At 39.4% G+C, this 17,850-nt stretch overlaps 1 protein-coding gene across 5 annotated transcripts in view; it reads right to left on the bottom strand.

Annotated features, from left to right (window-relative positions):
• Window positions 1-17,850, bottom strand: part of DST (dystonin) — a 316,491-nt gene that overhangs the window by 60,869 nt on the left and 237,772 nt on the right. For all 5 annotated transcript variants that reach the window (XM_064447871.1, XM_064447868.1, XM_064447872.1 and 2 more), the window contains 10 exons: window positions 15,333-15,494; window positions 14,051-14,221; window positions 12,600-12,766; window positions 10,236-10,395; window positions 9,655-9,981; window positions 9,387-9,471; window positions 8,009-8,250; window positions 6,791-6,997; window positions 323-442; window positions 43-150 (listed from right to left, as the gene is read on the bottom strand). In XM_064447871.1, coding sequence (XP_064303941.1) covers window positions 43-150; window positions 323-442; window positions 6,791-6,997; window positions 8,009-8,250; window positions 9,387-9,471; window positions 9,655-9,981; window positions 10,236-10,395; window positions 12,600-12,766; window positions 14,051-14,221; window positions 15,333-15,494 — 1,749 coding nt within the window. The remainder of the gene's footprint in view (window positions 1-42; window positions 151-322; window positions 443-6,790; window positions 6,998-8,008; window positions 8,251-9,386; window positions 9,472-9,654; window positions 9,982-10,235; window positions 10,396-12,599; window positions 12,767-14,050; window positions 14,222-15,332; window positions 15,495-17,850) is intronic.

Raw genomic sequence — 17,850 nt, 5'->3', positions numbered from 1 at the left:
TCTGCGTATCTACTGCTGTAGCTGCAATTTAAGGAACTTTACCTTTATGGTCTGTTTCTCTTCTTCAGTGCACGTGCTCATAATCTTATCCCCAGATTTAACAAGTTCATCTATAGTATCTTTGTGCCTCAAAATCTCCATGGTAAAAGCCTTGAAACATAATAAAAATTGGTCAGAAAAAAAAGATTAGAGTACATAGAGCAAAACCTATTTTTGAAGTGCGTTATGATGGACTGAAAATTAAATCATGCCAGTACATTTTCTAGATGGAGAGTGTGCCGGCCAATAATTAACATGACAGTTGGAAATGCATTTCTTTTACCTTTTGAACTTGTAGCTGAGCCGTGGTCTGGTCTTGCTCAAGCCTAATATCACCCAGAGACATCAGTTTCTTTTCTGTTTCTGCAATCCAGGCAAATTCAGCATCAGCTGCTTGATCAAACTAAATGAAGGAGACATGATTTAGTTCAACGGCTCTATAGACATGAAATTACAATGATTCTTTCTAAAGTTTTAGAGAAGGTTAAAAAGCATACTGTTGAATTGCTAGAAAGATAGCGGCTCACTTTCCATATGAAGTTTTTACATAAATGAAATACAAAGCCCAAAATGGTTCTGACGGATTGCAATACACGCAGCTTAATTCATAAGCGTGACAAAGCAACAGAAGCAAATACATTTCTCCAGAGCCTACAGCTCTCTAACCGACATAAGAAAATAAAAAGGGTTATAATTCCAGAATTTTAACTAGACTGTTCATTTTAATTTTATTTTACCTTCACATGTCTCTTCCATCCCTATGTTCATTATTACTGCTAGTGCTGCAAGTGTCCTAAGAAACAGTTGTTTGATGTTATCCTTTTAATCTTAAGAGCTGCTTTGGTATTAAATGATAAAGGCAAAACAATCACAATTCAGCAAAGTCAGTAGAAAAACCTCACTGAGTTTAGAGAAGACAGGATTTCATCCAAAACTAGACCTTGGATTAAATGTGAAAATTCTTAGGGGCATCTGGGTACAGCCAGTCCTTTTTCTAAAAGATTAACGTTTGACTACCATTGGTCAATACTTAATTTCTGAAACATTTACCTCAAAGCACTACAGTAATGAGAGGATTTAAAGGATCTGTGTCTTACTGATTTGTGAAGGAGAGCATAAGATCCTGAAAAGAAGCATGTGGGGTTTTAATTCTTCTGAAAAGTGAGACCAAATTGGAGTAAATAAATAAATCATAGATTCTTTCTTCAGCTCAAGTTTATAGGCATGTATCTTAGCACACACGTTACAGTACTCAACAGGGGCAGCTTTGAGCTTAAGCCATCGAGATATATTACATGGGATGATCAGATGCACAAAACAGTCATCACAGAAACTACGAAGAACTGAGTTATGTATTTATTTAAAGTGCTGACACCCACTACAGTTAGCTGAACGTTAATTATGGTTCTGAGTTATTGTTAAGGTCTATCAGGACATTTTATGTCAGAACCTGCTACTTGTGTTGTTGATACCCACACTTCCCTCAGAAGTCTCTTTCTGACCACTCTTGTCTTTTAAATCTGCTGGTCTGTGCCTTTGTGGCTGAAGACCATGACAACCTTGCTCCTGTAATGTAGCTGGAGTTCACTTTAGCCACTGAATCAGTCTTGTCTCAGTAGTTAATCGTGAGTCACGCAAGAACAAAAGAAGCAGTCCTGAGATTTCGTTCTTTATGAGTCAACCTTTTTCTGCCTTTATAATCCATTCGTTACATGAAAGAGAGCACCAACATTCTTTTTCACTACGCGTCATTTCTCATTTAAAGTAACAGAAACTAAGTTTTGTCCTAAATATTGTGACTTCCTAATAGAAAGGTATGTTCTGAAACAATCAGTACTGTGAACATTAGCACGAAGCACATGCACCAGTTAACTGCTAACTCCTGGCTTTCGAAACTGCAGTTCACAACCGAGCTCTTCAGAAGCCCACCTATTTATGATCCAAATGAAGGAAACGTAGAAGGTGATTTCAAATGTGTGAGATGTACAAGTTAACTGCAGTGTGACTTCCTGATACCAAATATCCATGGGTAGGTAATATTGAGCAAATATTTAACAGAAATAACAAAATCAAGGCATGGCAGTGAAACTTCTAGGCTACAGAGCATCGAGGAAGGACAGGACTCTAAGCTCCATTTACTGAGGGTAGAGGAATTCCAATTTCAGATAGTCAAGTATAACATTAAGGAATAAAAAGCACAAAATTGGTACTCTCTGCACCCAAAATTGGAAGTGTTTTCTTCCCATTATGCATGACAGTTATTTATGAGCCCTGAACTTCACTTTAGTCACTATAAAATCATCTATTTCATCCCCATCCGGTTTAACCAAGCATAGTTCATTGTGGTAGATCTTCTTCTAACCAGGAATGACTGACTTCTGAATATGATGACATTGTGATTTACTCTGAATGCTTTCTAAACCACCATCTATGGCCACTTTAGAGTGAAGAACAAGTAAACCAAAAGTAGCATATCACCTTCTGTTTCTATGTAGCACTCCTTCACGAGGACCAATACATTCAGTATTGACAAATGAAGATTAAAACATAGCTAAATTTATTTCTAGGATAATTCTATCCATCTGGAAGCATTTTGCCCAGGTAGTTAAAAAACAGGACACTGCATTAGTCTATTAAGCCTTCCAGCTTCCATTTACAACATGAAACAATGTTTACCTGTTCATATAGCTTACTGCATTTCTCACCTTGGCCCAGTAACGTCTACCACGAACCCCACACCGCTGCCATCGAACCCTCATGTTCCTAGGGACTTAGTCCTCCGCCCAAAACTTTTTAATAGTACAGGCACTTGTTCAAGTTGCCACAAGGTAATCTTACAGAGCACTAGCTTCTCCAAAAATATTTTTCATTTTGCATAGTCTTTCTCTAAGCTAAATGGAAAGTAGCTTACCCTTCATTGGAAGTGTGTTAAGCCACTTGATATTTATCATAGGATATAATGTATAGGAGTATGTCATGGTGATGTGAGTTGGGCTGAAGTGGAGGCTAGGGGTATGCAGGACTAGGGTGCAGCTCTGGACCTTTCACACCTGGACCTGAATCTGCTGAACTTGTACTAGGGGATGCAACATACTCATGGAATTCAGAAAAGTTCAAAAAGAGCTAACATATACTCGCCTATCTAACCTTATCACTCACTAAAATAATCACCCTTCATTTTTGAGAATTTGGTTAACAAAACAAGGTAATATTCATAGCAAACCTGTAACACTCCAACTGAAAAAGAGATATTGGCAGCATACAAAAGGATTCAAGTGGCTTCAGAAGTGGTTGGAACTGAAGCACAGCTGCTCCTGGCACCCCGACTGCCGGTGTCGGGCTGGATGTTCAAAGGGAGAGTCCCCTCTACACGTCAATGCAACTGATGCTATGTGGAGTAAATGGGTTGCACTGATCACCCAATGGGCTCGAACAGGAAATCCCAGTCGCCCAGGAATCTTGGAATTGATCACGGACTGGCAAGAAAGGAAAGATTTTGGAATATCACCAGAGGAGGAGGTGACACGTGCTGAAGAAGCCCCACTGTATAACAAACTGTCAGAAGATGAGAAGCAGTATGCCCTGTTCAATGATGGGTCCTGTCGCCTTGTGGGAAAGCATCAGAGATGGAAGGCTGCTGTATGGAGCCCTACATGACAAGTAGCAGAAACTGCTGAAGGAGAAGGTGAATCGAGCCAGTTTGCAGGGGTAAAAGCCATCCATCTGGCCTTAGACATTGCTGAATGGGAAGTGGCCAGTGCTCTATCTCTATACTGACTCATGGATGGTGGCAAATGCCCTGTGGGGCTGCCTACAGCAGTGGAAGCAGAACAACTGGCAGCGCAAAGGCAAACCCATCTGGGCTGCTGCATCATAGCAATATATTGCTGCCCGGGTAGAGAACTTGTCTATAAAGTATATAAAAAGTATGTCATGTGAACACTTATGCCCCCAGGAGTAAGGCCACTGAAGGCTGCTAAGGCTGAGGTGGCTGAGGTGGATCTGGACTGGCAACATATGGGTGAATTATTTATAGCTTAGTGGGCCCACGACACCTCAGGCCATCAAGGGAGAGATGCAACATACAGGTGGACTCGTGATCGACGGGCGGACTTGACCGTGAATGCTATTGCACAGGTTATCCACGAATGTGAAACGTGTGCTGCAATCAAGCAAGCCAAGCAGGTTAAGCCTCTGTGGTATGGGGGACAATGGCTGAAATATAAATATGGGGAGGCCTGGCAAATTGACTATATCACACTCCCACAAACCCGCCAAGGCAAGTGCCATGTGCTTACAATGGTGGAAGCAAGCACCAGCTGGCTGGAAACATAACCCATGCCCCATGCAACCGCCTGGAACACTATCCTGGGTCTTGAAAAACAAGTCTTATGGTGACATGGCACCCCAGAGAGAATTGAGTCAGACAACGGTAGACACCTGGGCCAAAGAACACAGCATTGATTGGGTGTATCACATCACCTGTCAGGCACCAGCCTCTGGGAAAATCAAATGGTACAATGGACTGTTTAAGACTACACTGAGAGCAATGGGGGGATGGACATTTAACCACTGGGATACACATTTAGCAAAAGCCACCTGGTTAGTCAACACGAGGGGATCTGCCAATTGAGCTGGCCCTGCCCAATCAGAACCCTTATGTACTGTGGAAGGGGATAGAGTCCCGGTAGTGTATGTAAAAACTATGCTGGAAAAACCAGTCTGTGTTTTTCCCATTTCAGGCAAAGGCAAACCCATCTGTGGGATTGCTTTTGCTCAAGGACCTGGGTGCACTTGGTGGTTGATGCGGGAGGATGAAGAAGTCCTATGTGTGCCTCAAGAGGATTTGATTTTGGATGAGAGCAGCCAATGATTTGAGTTGTATGAGGTTAATTACTATATAATACTCTATGTCATCACTCCTATGGTTGCTATATGCCATAGTGTTACAGTAGGAGTCACCCACATTAATGAAGAATGAACTTTGGTAGAACTGGACAAGCACAGTGGTGATGGAACCAGAAATGGCTTCAGCATGCAACAATCCAACACCATGCACACCATCTCTCCTGCCCTGGAAGACTGTTATGACAGATGGAGCCTGAAGTCATGGGCTAAATGAACTCAAACATTTTAGAGGAATGGCCCATAGACTAAGTGAATTATATCTATATGTGTGCGCGCGTGCGTGTATCTCTCTCTTAAAACACAGGGAAAGTAGTGATGATTAACTGGAATGTACTGGAAAGTGTAGAAACAGGGCATGACATAGATGGCATAGAATAAAGGGTGGATACTGTCCTGGTTTTGGCCGAGATAAAGTTAATTTTCTTTCCAGTAGCTGGCATAGTGCTGCGTTTTAGATTTAGGATGAGAATAATGTTGATAACATCCTCATGTTTCAGTTGTTGCTAAGCAGTCAAGGACTTTTCAGCTTGTGATACTGGCCTGCCAACAAGATGACTGGAGGCACACAAGAAACTGGGAGGGGACACAGCCAAGACAGCCGACCCATACTGGCCAAGGGATATTCCATACCATATGATGTCATGCTCAGCATATAAACTGAGGGGAGTTGGCCAGGATGCAGCCACTGTTCTCGGGGACAGGCCGGGCATCAGTCGGTTGGTGGTGAGCAATTGTTTTTAATTTGCATCACTTGTCTTTTTTGGGTTTTATTTCTCGATTTTTTTTATTTTTTCCTTTTCATTACAAATGATTATTTCAAATATTAAACTGTTTTTATCTCAACCCAGAAGTGTCCTTACTTTTCTTCTTCTGATTCTCTCTGCCATCCCATTGGAGGGGGGGCAGAGGCGGTGGATGGAATGGAGGGATGAGCAAACAGCTGTGTGGTGCTTAGTTGCCGGCTGGGGCTAAACCATGACAAAATAAGTTATTTTTAACCTAATTTACAAGGAGATCTGAATTACTGCCAGCCTCTTTTAGTTGGCTTTCAGCAAATGTTGAAAATATCACAGATGCTTTCTCCTTGTCCTGTTACAACTGTTTATGGGAACTATTAGCAGGAACAGAAACCTCCACCAATATTTTTATGCCTGAACTGTAAGCAGACACTGGAAAATTGTGTTTCCACAATGCATTTATAAGCAAGCTTAAATACGGGTCTATTTAGTGATGAAATTAGAACACCAGTTCTCGGGGTGTGCCCATATATATACCTCTGTGCATGTACAGAAACCTCCACTTATTTAATAACTCAAATTTTGAGCCCCAACAAGAAAAGCATTGTGGATATGAATAAAAGCAATTGTTACTTAACTCCTCTACTACAGCTTGAACAAGATGATCCAGCTTTTAATTGTGGAAAGTACAGAGGAGCTAGACAATCAGCTGATGCTAAAAGGTGTGGCAACCCTAGTGATTTCAGTGTTGCATCCAGTAAAATAGGCTGGGGATCTGGACCATATTTTACTTGACACACCATGATCTACAAAAGACATGAGCCATTCGGTTCCTATGCAAACTCCCACTTGAGGAGCCGCAGGATAGTTACAGCAATTTTAGCTGCAAGACTGATGTTTCTGTCAACAAAAAGGCAGACAACCACAACAGTGTCCAAATTAGCTGAGTTCTGGCATTCATATCTGAACAGAGGAGTCCTACTTCATTCAAACAGGCCTTTTGCTGCTCAAACACAACAAACTTCTGGCAACATTATTAAAGAACATCTTTTGTTCAGGTACACCTGGCCAGAGACACTTATTGCCCAAAGAAGAGTTTTCAGTACCTGCTGGGATCTCAGGATGGCAGCATCAATCTCATCCACCTTCTGAGAGATTGTGTCACTCACTAATCTGTAACGTTCGTTGTCCTCCGTTATCATCTTGTCGAGCCCCTCTCTGGCCCTCCATGGCACCAGCTCGAGGAAGGCACTGCCAACTTCATTCAGAGTGTCCAGTAAGGCTTTGTTGTTCTTTGCTTCTTTTTTCAACTCCTGAAAAACACCATTTAAAGTAAGCATGCCAGCATACAAGCTGAACACACACAGCTTGCGCGTTATTTTTTTTATTCTTTCAACTACTCCCTGAGTCAAGAACTGACTTGTTTTTCCCAGAAACCAAAGGGATAAATTAGCACACATATTTTCAGCTCAGTTGTATTTGCTTTTTGATACTGTAAGTTGTTTGACAGAAAACTGAGAATTTTCTGTTGAATGTATCTTAAATATATTTCTCTAGTCAGTATGACAATCTGAAACTCTTTCTAATTTTGTAAGACTTGCTAGTACTTAATGAAGCAACGAAAGAAAATATAACTTAATGGATATTCTTTGCGACCTGCAGCTCCATAAGGAACTAAATCACCAGCAAGTGAAATCTGGCATGCAATAAAACAAGACGTGATGAATTCAAATGATTTCTTAAATGAGCAATGACTGGATTAAATTCCAATCAAATCATCACACAATGCTTCAGAAGAGTTTCTACCTGTACAGAAACCCCCCCCCCAGTTTAATTTCTTTTTACATATAGAAGAAATTTAATGAAAATATTCTTTTTAGCTTCCCTCCCCAACATTGTCTGCACCATCCAGTTTATACTACAATTTTTCTTTTTAAATAAATATTGTTAAACAAGATTAGCAACATATATTTTAAATTCTGACTCTTTTTATACTTACAGGGTTATCCATGTCACAGCTAAAGAACCAAAATAACTTTGGTTGACAAACAGTTATGAGTTTTCCCAGAATTAGGTAGCTGCTTGAATAAAAAGGAAATGTTGTGCTTCTCTTGAGCTAAAAATAAACCTCAGCCCAATTTCGTAACTGAATATAATGGATGACGCTGGAAAGTGAGTTTGATTCTTAACTACTGTTACATTTAATCAAATGATCCGATGCCAAAATCTGTTATTCACAAAAACAACTTCATGCCAAACATAAGTTAACACAAAACCTAGCTGAATCACATGGCAATTAATAATCCACAGGTTCTAAAACCTACTTTTTGTCTTTCTTGTACTTGGCTTAATTCTTCACCCTTTGGTATTTGAGTTTCATATGAAAGTAACTCCACCTCCACTTCATCAAGCCATTTGCAGAGTTCCTCATGAGTCGAGTGCAGTTGACCAGCAAGCTGCAGAGCCTGCTCTAAGGTCTTGGATACATCAGAACTCAGTTTTGTAATGTCTTTGTACCTCACTTTAATGCCTTCCAGTTTATCTTGAATTATTACAACTTCATCACCTAAAATATCAGAGGGATGTTATTGCCTGTGATCACAAATATTTAAAAACCAAACCAAAACAAAAACACCCAAATCCCAACCCCCACCTATTACAGAAATCTCAGTATTTAATTTCTAAAATAACCCAAACAAGATGACAAGGTCAATCCTCTACTGTTGTAAATCATCCTACCATCACTAAAGTCCAGACAGCTACAAAGTTTACCTCAGCTGAGGATCCGTCCATCTGTCTTTTTTCTGCTTTACTAGATTATTAGAAAGTAAGGAATATTTTAACACAAATGTTCCTTAAAAAGATCCACCCTTAAAAAGTATTGTGAGTTTAATAAAGGTCAAAAAATAAAGAAAATACTATTATAAAAGGGTTATTAAAAATGTGAAGGAAAAAATGCAACAAAACACTAACTAGATTTTCAATTACAGTAATAACTGACATCGCTATACACCCTGACTACTACCCACTTGAAACACAACTCAAAAGGCTAAAGTAAAAACAACCTACTGACATTTATTAGTGTATATTCAGATTTCATTATAGACTATGCATAATGTCTAAGTCTGGAACAGAAAAGGATCCCCCCTGCCCCCAACCATATGTGTGTCTTAAAGAGTTCAAGAACTTTAGAAGTACTGGAAAATCCGGACAGATGTTGATCTACAGAACAGACACGTTGTGTACAACTGGAATGCAACTTTTCCCACAGTATTAGCTCCAGTGGACGAAGCTTTCCTCTTGCAGTAAAAGGTAGTCTAATATCTCGTTCATCTGTGGATGCCTCCAGGGAATTGACTGCGTCCACTGCCAAACAGCCCTCCGTTATGAGTAATGTCCATAACTTGCTATTAGGAATGGAATGCAGGTTGACTAAAATAATTTTCCACTAAAAATAATAAAGGATCCAAGGGCCAAATTCTCTACTGGCAAAAAAGGACTTTTGCTCACTTACGTTAATAGTAAAATTGGCCCAAAAACATAACCTACCTTGACCACAAACCTTTGTTAAAATAAACAACTATGACTGCTTTAACCAGCAAGTATGGACTAATATTTACAAGTTCCACTTTAATTTTCTCATAAGCCCTTACAAGCACAAGAAAAAAACCTGATGAATCCCAGTTTTGTATAAGCTCTCACCTGTTGTTTGCTTGAGAAGCTCTAAGCCATTTTGTATAGCCAAATCAACATTTTGTTTTCTAAGAAGAATCTCTTCCTGAAGGTCCTAAGAGATAAGGTCATTTGTGTTAGCACAGACATAAAAAAAATTGTATTACTTTTATTTGGAATAAGCATATTGCCATTTTAAACAAAATAGGAAAATAATAAATGAAAAATAAATGAAGTGTGGAAATATAAATCAAACTTTAAAATAAATTAAATAATAAATGAACAGAAATCAAAATACCAGTAGTTCAGAGTGCTGCTTCTCAAGCAATTCTGTGTTGCAATCTTGGACTGACAATTTGCTCAGTTTATCATGGATTTCATTCAGCCAGTTCATCAATTCAACTTCGTCCTCCCCAAAAATCTGAGCATTGCTGTAAGCTTGCTGGAGAAGTTCAGACCTGCTGTTGCTCTTCTCTTGAATCTCAATGTATCGGGCCTGAGAAGAATCTAGCTTTTCCTGCACCATATCTTTATCTTCCCTGGAGCTCATAGTCTTTAGAGACTGACCAGTGCTAATGGCCTGAAGTAAACTCTTATTGTGAGCTAGGACATCATCTTCTAGGGCCTATTTTTTTTTTTAAATAATGAAGAAGAATGGAAAAGAAAATCAGAAAAACAAAAGAAATGTAAGTGGAACTCAATATAAACTGAATGAAAAAGGACATATTGCCAATGTAAATATATAAAACTCAAATTACAGAAAAAAAACTCAGTATGGTAAAACACAGGTACACCGCAACAACTCTGCCAGTTGCGTTGTACTTTACAGAACTGTCTAAAAAGAATGACACAATGAGGGGTGTGTAGCTTATATCTTACTTTATGCTGAGAAATTTGCTGCTGCAGTTTGGAGGCCTGCGTTCCAATGGGTTCTGCATTTGCAAGCCTCTTCTCTGTGGCAGTCAGCCACTCCACCAGTGGCTCTAGAGCTTCGTGGAACTGCTGTGCTACCACCGAGATGCCTTCCAACTGACGGTTCCTATCAACACGCCAAGAGAAAGGTTATTTTTTGTGATGAAGTAAGTGTGAAAATAATTTTTAAAAAGGCACCTTGAATCCTTCAAAAAAAAAAAGAAAAAAGAAATAATCCTCACTTACTGTAAGAACCAGTCACCAAATGAAATAAAAAAAAGCAAGGTAAAGTAAAAACCAAATAAAATTTAAAAAAACTCCAAAGCTGTTTGAAACTTTTAGCTAATATGCAAGTTTTGCAAATAAAAAAGAATACAACTTCATTCATATACTTTTTGCTAAAGATAATCTACCACTCAATTCTGCAAAACATTGTTTTATACCCAATTAGGATAGTTCTCAAGTTTCCAAGCTGTCTAAGCATAAAGTTACATTCCCTTGACTATTATACATGTTTTAAAGTTAGGCAAAGGCTTTACTGAACCAGAACATACTGTCATGGTTCCTCAGCATTGTAAAATATCTTTAAACATTTGTTCACTGATGTGAACAGAACTCTTTGGCTCTACTTTTGCATCTCTTGTTCTGGATAAAAGCTCTCAATGAAGTTAGTAAGACAACGTTAATAAAGCACAGAGACTTGACCTCCAAAAAATAAAAAAGCAGTATCTATAACATTTCTATTTCAGATGACTACATTTCAGAGAAAGCTCCTGATTACAGAGTCTTCTCTACAACCACTGCTGAACAAGTTTCATTCAAACACACTTTTAAGAGAGGTTTGCCCTACATGAAAAACAGAACTACATTGTCTTTCAGATGGGGATCTCACTCCAGATAAAAGCTATGCTTATATGTGCTTCCCAAGGCTTATAAACAAGGTAGACCTGACAGACTAAGCCACAGAACACTCAGTGAAGTACTCTATAGCTTTCAAAATCATGCTCAAACCTCCTCCTCTTTTCTAGAGATCAGCCAAAGAAAAATGGAGATGGGCTTGTGGCTAATAGATGGCTTGGAAAGAGATACAATTTGATTTTTCATTAAATATCAGCAGACTGGAAGAATACTATTAAATTAAACATGACATTAATATTTACCCCAGCTAATGAGTCAGATCCCTTCAATTAAAAGAAAAAAAAAAAGAAAAGAAAGAAGGAAATAATGGTCCATTATCAGTTGACTCTACTAATTAAATAATCATATTATTAGTTTGAGGTAACAAGAGGTTCAGAGTAAAGGAACTAAAGAGAGGCTACCAGAAGGAGGAGACAACAACAGAGGTGAGTTCAATGCTACCCTAGGTGCCCAAATCCCAACACATCAATTTGTTCTTCACTGCAAAGCTTCACTGCTCACTTAAAATTCCTTTTCAACTTTCCAAGTCCTTTCTTGTTCTCAATTATATGCCTTCTTGAGGCCACCTCTTACACACTCTCTTCTCTCTACTCTGAACAAGGCTGTCCTTTTCAAATCCCCATCCACAAATACATTCAACAACCCCTTCAACACAGATTTCTTCAAAGACACTTTACAGTTCATAACTTTCCAGGTGTTTTATATGTCGACAAACAACTCAAATCTAAGTGTGTGTTTATAGGTATATACTGCGTGTATGGTTTTTTGGATTGGGTTCTTTTTTTAAATTGGAACTTGAATTGGACTGCAAGGTCTGTAAAAGAGTGTTTTCTGTGTTGCTAGAATATATCTACATACTTTAATGGTCCTTTTTCTTCTTGAGAACTAAGGGAGCTCAGCACCTTGCGTAAGTACATCAGCAACTGACAGCATGAGGGTCTTTAAGTTGAAGAAACTCATTATATGGATAACATCAAACAGAAAAGGGGAAGAAATGTTGAGTGTCCCTTCTTTGTAGGAACATGTCAGGATTTTGAAGTTCCAAGGGAACATCATTATTATTAAAGTGTAAAATTTGTACTTGATTCTATGCAAAACAGATTCTTGCATCAAGAAACTTGCATTCTAACGAATTAACAAAGATAAAATATTCAGAAGATATACATGCAGTTAACCTTAGAAGACTGTAGAATCTCAGGCTAAACTTTTTCTAAAAGCCTTTGGTCTGTTCAAGTCACTTCTCTCCACTCTTCCTTCAGAGTACCTATTCTATCGACATCAAGGTACCATAGTGTAATAACAAGAATGATAGTACTTCCAAGATTTCACACCACAGAGTTCCACATGCTGCTTCTAATCATCTATCACATACTACGTCTACATTTTTCAAATCTATGAAAGAATTTCAAATACCTTGTTTCAGCTTTACTGAGCAATGCATCCCATCGACTATCCAGGAAGCTCAACTGTTTCAAAATTTTCACTCTATCAGCAGGTTCTGCTGACTCTGCAATTTTCTCCCCTTCACGCTTGATTACCTCAACAGTAGGCTTGCGGTCATCCAGCAACCGCTGGAGAAGCTACAGAGAAAGCAATCAGGCGCCAGGTTATTTAAAACATTGTAATAACACAAGTGTAAAACCAGAAGGAGCTAGACTTCTTGAAAACCTGTTAAAGCAACAACAACAACAATAAAAAAAACCCAAAAAACCCCAATGCTTATATCTTGATGGAAGTGTGAATAATGCTAATCAAAGAGACACACCAACACACACCCTCCCGCCCCACAACACACGCTTGTTTCAGTTTCTCAATTGTTTTGCTATGAACAGCAGAGTTTCACCAAGCCCAAACAACCTTCTTGGTTTCCATGGGGTAAAGATGTGTGGCAGCCTGAAGAGTGAACATATAGAGGAAAAAGTTCTATTTAATACCATTGAGGGGGGAAAAAGGTATTTAAAGTATCTGATACATTTTATAGATACATTTTTGAGAAAGCTGCATGCCCTTCTAGATTTGGCAACACAAAGATAATTCTGATATACAATAGTTTTTATATCTATTTTCCTATCTATATAATTGACTCATCACTTTGAGATACAACTGAGTTCACTGATCTAGTCCAGTAAATTAACTAATCCACAGAGAATAAAACACACCTCTGTTGAAAATCCTCCCTTCCTCCATTCTCTAGTTGCCTTTGGTAACATTAGTATTTTGCCTCTGCAGATATCCCATCACGACAATGTGTACTGACCATAACTTCATATTAAATCTCTGGGTGGCAGTGGGCCACACAGTCCAACTGCATGGGCTGTATGTTTCATGAGCTACATTATCATCCTTTTTTCTACAACCGTTATGAAAATCTGCAAAAGTTGACAGCGCTGATGGCGCTTCTACGTTAACCATTAGCACAGGCCATTTCCCAACAGCATTCCAACCAATTACCAACAACAATCAGATCACAATCAGGATCAAGAGCCAAGTACTGAATTCCATGATGTGCAATATTAGTTTGGAAGTATTACAATGAAAATGTACTACTTTTTATTTCCTACTTTCCAAAGAGCCAAACACTGGATTTTATACTTTCTCTTTTTCCAGGGGACCTTTAGCAATCCTTTCCAGATAGCGCTAATAATTCTAACCAGAGTGTCACTCTATCTTATATCCCAGAACATGAGCACCTCTCCCAACCCTGGACAGATTCTTGAGTATCGAGCAGATGGCTGCTTTAAACACCTCAGCACACTTCAATGTAATATAATACACTTGAACAGATTTTATGCTTTGCCAAAGACTGGGAATTTATTCTTATTGATCCAGTGGAAGGAAAGATATTCTGAATGCATTTCACTTACTTTCTGTTCTTGTATTTGGGCCTTCACAACTTTGAATTCAGCAGATGGTGGTTTCTGATTAGCCACAAGGTCTTCTGTATCGATGAGCCAGCTAAGCAGAGATTCAAGTGCATCCTGAAATCTCCCACAGTGAAGGAGAGCTTCCTGCAACTGCGCAGCACGCTGGGCAACCTGAAAAAAAGTAGACGATTGGACTGTGCTCATCTTTTCTTTGTTTTTTTAATGTAAAATAAGTGGCCAAAATCCATAGAACATCTGGCAATATCACTAACAAATACTCTCATTTTCATAGCTATTCATAACAGCACTACGGCACAATTTAGCACTGGGGCTACAGACTTCCAATGAAAGGAGGCTGACTCCCAGTAAATCAAACTACTGTAGTAGCTCTTTACAAGAGATACTCCTGTTTTATATAGCTACAGTATTATGAAGTATACTGACAGGATGTTTTTGTTTCAGATGGTCTTTATTTTCCTTACAGAAAGGCCGAGCCAGGAACCCAAAATAGCAACTCTTAATAAGGGGCAATAATCCCTCCAAAGGGAAGAAAAAATAGGAAAGGAGAAGGAAGACAGGTGAACCACAGGTGTCTGTGGTTCTGCTGCATCACTCCTTCAGGAAGACAGAGCACAGGAAAATTAGTGTCTTTTCTACAGCCTACCCTTTCCGTTTTCCAGCAACAGCTACTGCTGAAAAAGGGCTCTTCAAAAGCACAGAACAACATCTACAGCCAGTTTTACAAAGCAGTGGTACCTTCCGACATCTCAAGCAATAAAATCCTTAAGGTGCTATAAAGGAAATGTGCCACTACACACAACGCTGGGCTCTATCGCTGCTCTGTACACTACACAGGTTCAACGGGGTGCATGAACAAATACAACAGAGTGAAAAAAAACACATGAACAAAGACTGAAGACGAACTATTTGGAAGTGGCTGACTACAAATGACACAGGTACCCTTCCCATGAATGTGTCACAACCGCAGTCTCTTTGGATTATCAAACTTCCCTGCTCTGCTTAAGCAGGAAGGAACACATAGTCCTAGAGCAGTCTTTCGTGAATAAAAATCCAGGACAGACCTACAGAAAGTTTGACAAAATCTTATAAATGATAGTAATACCTCTGGCTACTAGGGATAAAAATCTTATCCTCAGAATCACCAACAAAGTGATTATGTAAAGTAATATAATTCATATTCTTAGTGAATATTTAATTTCCTGTTTTTTGAAGGATATCAGCAAGCAAATAATCAAAAGGCAGAAGAGTATACAATAATAACCTTCTTATTAAGAGTCTTCCATCGGGTGTTGACATCTTCAAGGTCGTGTTCAAGGTTTTCTGTGTTGGTACTTTTAGCAGCACTTTGAATAAGGCCTTGACCCAACCAATTTACCTCCTGTTGTTTTATTTGTAGGGGTTCAATTTCTTCTTTCTGGAATACCTGCAGTTGAAATCCAAGACACACATAAAGCATCGTATCTTCTGACATAAAATGCCTCTAGTGTTTACAGCACAGTATGCAACAAAAATACTGCTGAAAATTAGTGTCTAGAAGAAAGGAAACCATTCTTCAACAGCACCTTCCTAAAAAAAATTAATAAATTTAAACAGAGTAATGCAGTGTACCACAGAGGGAAAATGATGTACGTTTCAGACAGGAAGGAAAGAGAGAGAGAGGAAGGGGGAAAGTTTTTTTTTAAAAAAGAACTTCTAATGGGAGGGGACACCAAACAAGAAACTCATCTATCTGTTTAATTATCTATATACAAAATCTACCAAAAAATGGCACAGAAGGATTGTTAAGTTGTCCTCAAATAAACAAACACGTACACACCCGCCAGGAGAGACAACTTTCCCCTATTTAGGACAAAAGCAAAAGTTTTATGTTAAAGAAGCAGTGAAGGAAGAGGTATTTTAAGGCAGTTTTTAGGAGAATATAGTGGTAACAAGTGAGGAGGAGGCAATACAGATGCTGCTAAAACAGTATCCCAGCAGACACCAGGAGAATGGGTTTTCATTCAGAGGGATATTCTTGCAAATTGCCAGGGCTTTGACCGTACCCAAACAACAGTTTGAGCAGCTTTCTGTTTGCTTTATTTCAGTCTTTCAGGTATTTAAGCTTTTTCAGAGCCAGATTATTACCATTAGCAACAGCGATGTAAATCACCATTTGTATTCAGCTGCATTAGGCTGCAGTGACACCAGTGTCAATGAGATCAGAAAATGGCCCGAAGCCCCTGAATTAATTACACAGGCCAGTGAAAAATAACCAATGAATAAACAATGCTAAAGAATGCTCAACTTTTGACCCTAAATCCTTCTGTTTCTATAGCAGCATTCAGTAACAGTTTTGGTGTACACTTAGTGCATTCAAAGCAACCTTTCTCAGCACCCTGAAAAGCAGGGACCACTTTGAACACATCCGTGACTCTCCTCTTTTGCACCAAACAGAGTGTGGCAAGTGATTGCTTTTAAAGCAGCAGACCTCAGGTGGCTGAGCACGCTTCCACCAGCTTGACAAGTCAATCTAGAAGCGAGAGCAACTACACTAAACACGAGGGGGAAAATAAATTAAGCACCCTTAAGACTTTTTGTTCCTACGGATGAAAAACCCTGAAAACTCTAAGACTGTGGTTACATGAAAACTGAGAGTGCAACCGATTGGCTGCTCCCAGAAGAAGCAAAACGCTTCTATTTTTCTTGACCGTAGGGTAGGGAGGAGGCAGAATAATATTTCCACACAGAATCAATAACAAATTCTTCTTTTATGTGCCATAAAGCCTCATCTTTTGAGAGCAACGTCCTACTAGAGAGAGGACTGATCTCCATAATCTGCCCTTTAAAAACGCATGCATTCTTTGCAGGGAGAGGCTTAAAATAAATTACAATTATTGCTGAGGCCAAAGTTTACCAGAACAACTTAGCAACAAAGCTTGAAGTATCTCAGATTTCAACCAGAGTGGGAAGAAAAAAATTACAGACCCGGCGAACACCCTTTCCTTATTACAAAGCTTCACTTCTTACTCTCTTACCTCATCCACCGCTCGCAAAGCGCTGCAAGAGCCTGAGCTTGTAAAATACTACCGTAACGTCAGATCTGCTTTCTGGCACGCAAACGCAAAAGGCGGCTTCCAGAGCAGGCGGTGAGCCTTTAATCTGCCTGCTTTGGAAACCACAACAACCTGATACTGTTGCTTATACCTTGAAGAGCGAGGCTGCCGGGGCTGCAGCTGCCCCGGAATGGCACTGCCTGGGAGCCCCCTCCCTCCCTCCCTCCCTCCCTCCCAGCACCGACACGGGTGCACGGAGGAGACCCTCCGCGTCAGGAATAACAGGCACCAGCTGGGCAATAAATAACCCTGCCCCACACAGCTGGAAGTCATCATTCCTCTCAGAATCTGCCCCTAATTCATTTTCTGAACGGACCACCTCACCTACTTCGGACATCCCATGTGTGCTGTGCAAATGACACTGAATACTGCATCTGCCAAATTAATAAAAAATAACATTTTTGTGACGACAACAAAACTTAAAGAAAGCTTTAAGCAAATATCTTTAAGGCTGCATTACAACTATTTCACAAATCTATGTTTTTTGGTTTTTTTAGATTACCTTGTTAGACAACAGGCCATTGCAAACTGTATCCAAGGTTTCTTGGATGCCAGGAGTCCAGATAGTGCCTTTACTTCTCCCTGGGATAGCTTTTGGACAGTTTACAGTACTATCTAACTCAAGCTGTTGAACAGAAAATGCCACTCCATTTGAGCCTGTACATGCTATACTGGATTCCTCTGTAT

This window comes from Phalacrocorax carbo, chromosome 3, assembly GCF_963921805.1.
Source record: "Phalacrocorax carbo chromosome 3, bPhaCar2.1, whole genome shotgun sequence".
Classification (NCBI taxonomy): Eukaryota; Metazoa; Chordata; class Aves; order Suliformes; family Phalacrocoracidae; genus Phalacrocorax; species Phalacrocorax carbo.
This window is presented reverse-complemented; position numbering and strand designations above follow the sequence as displayed.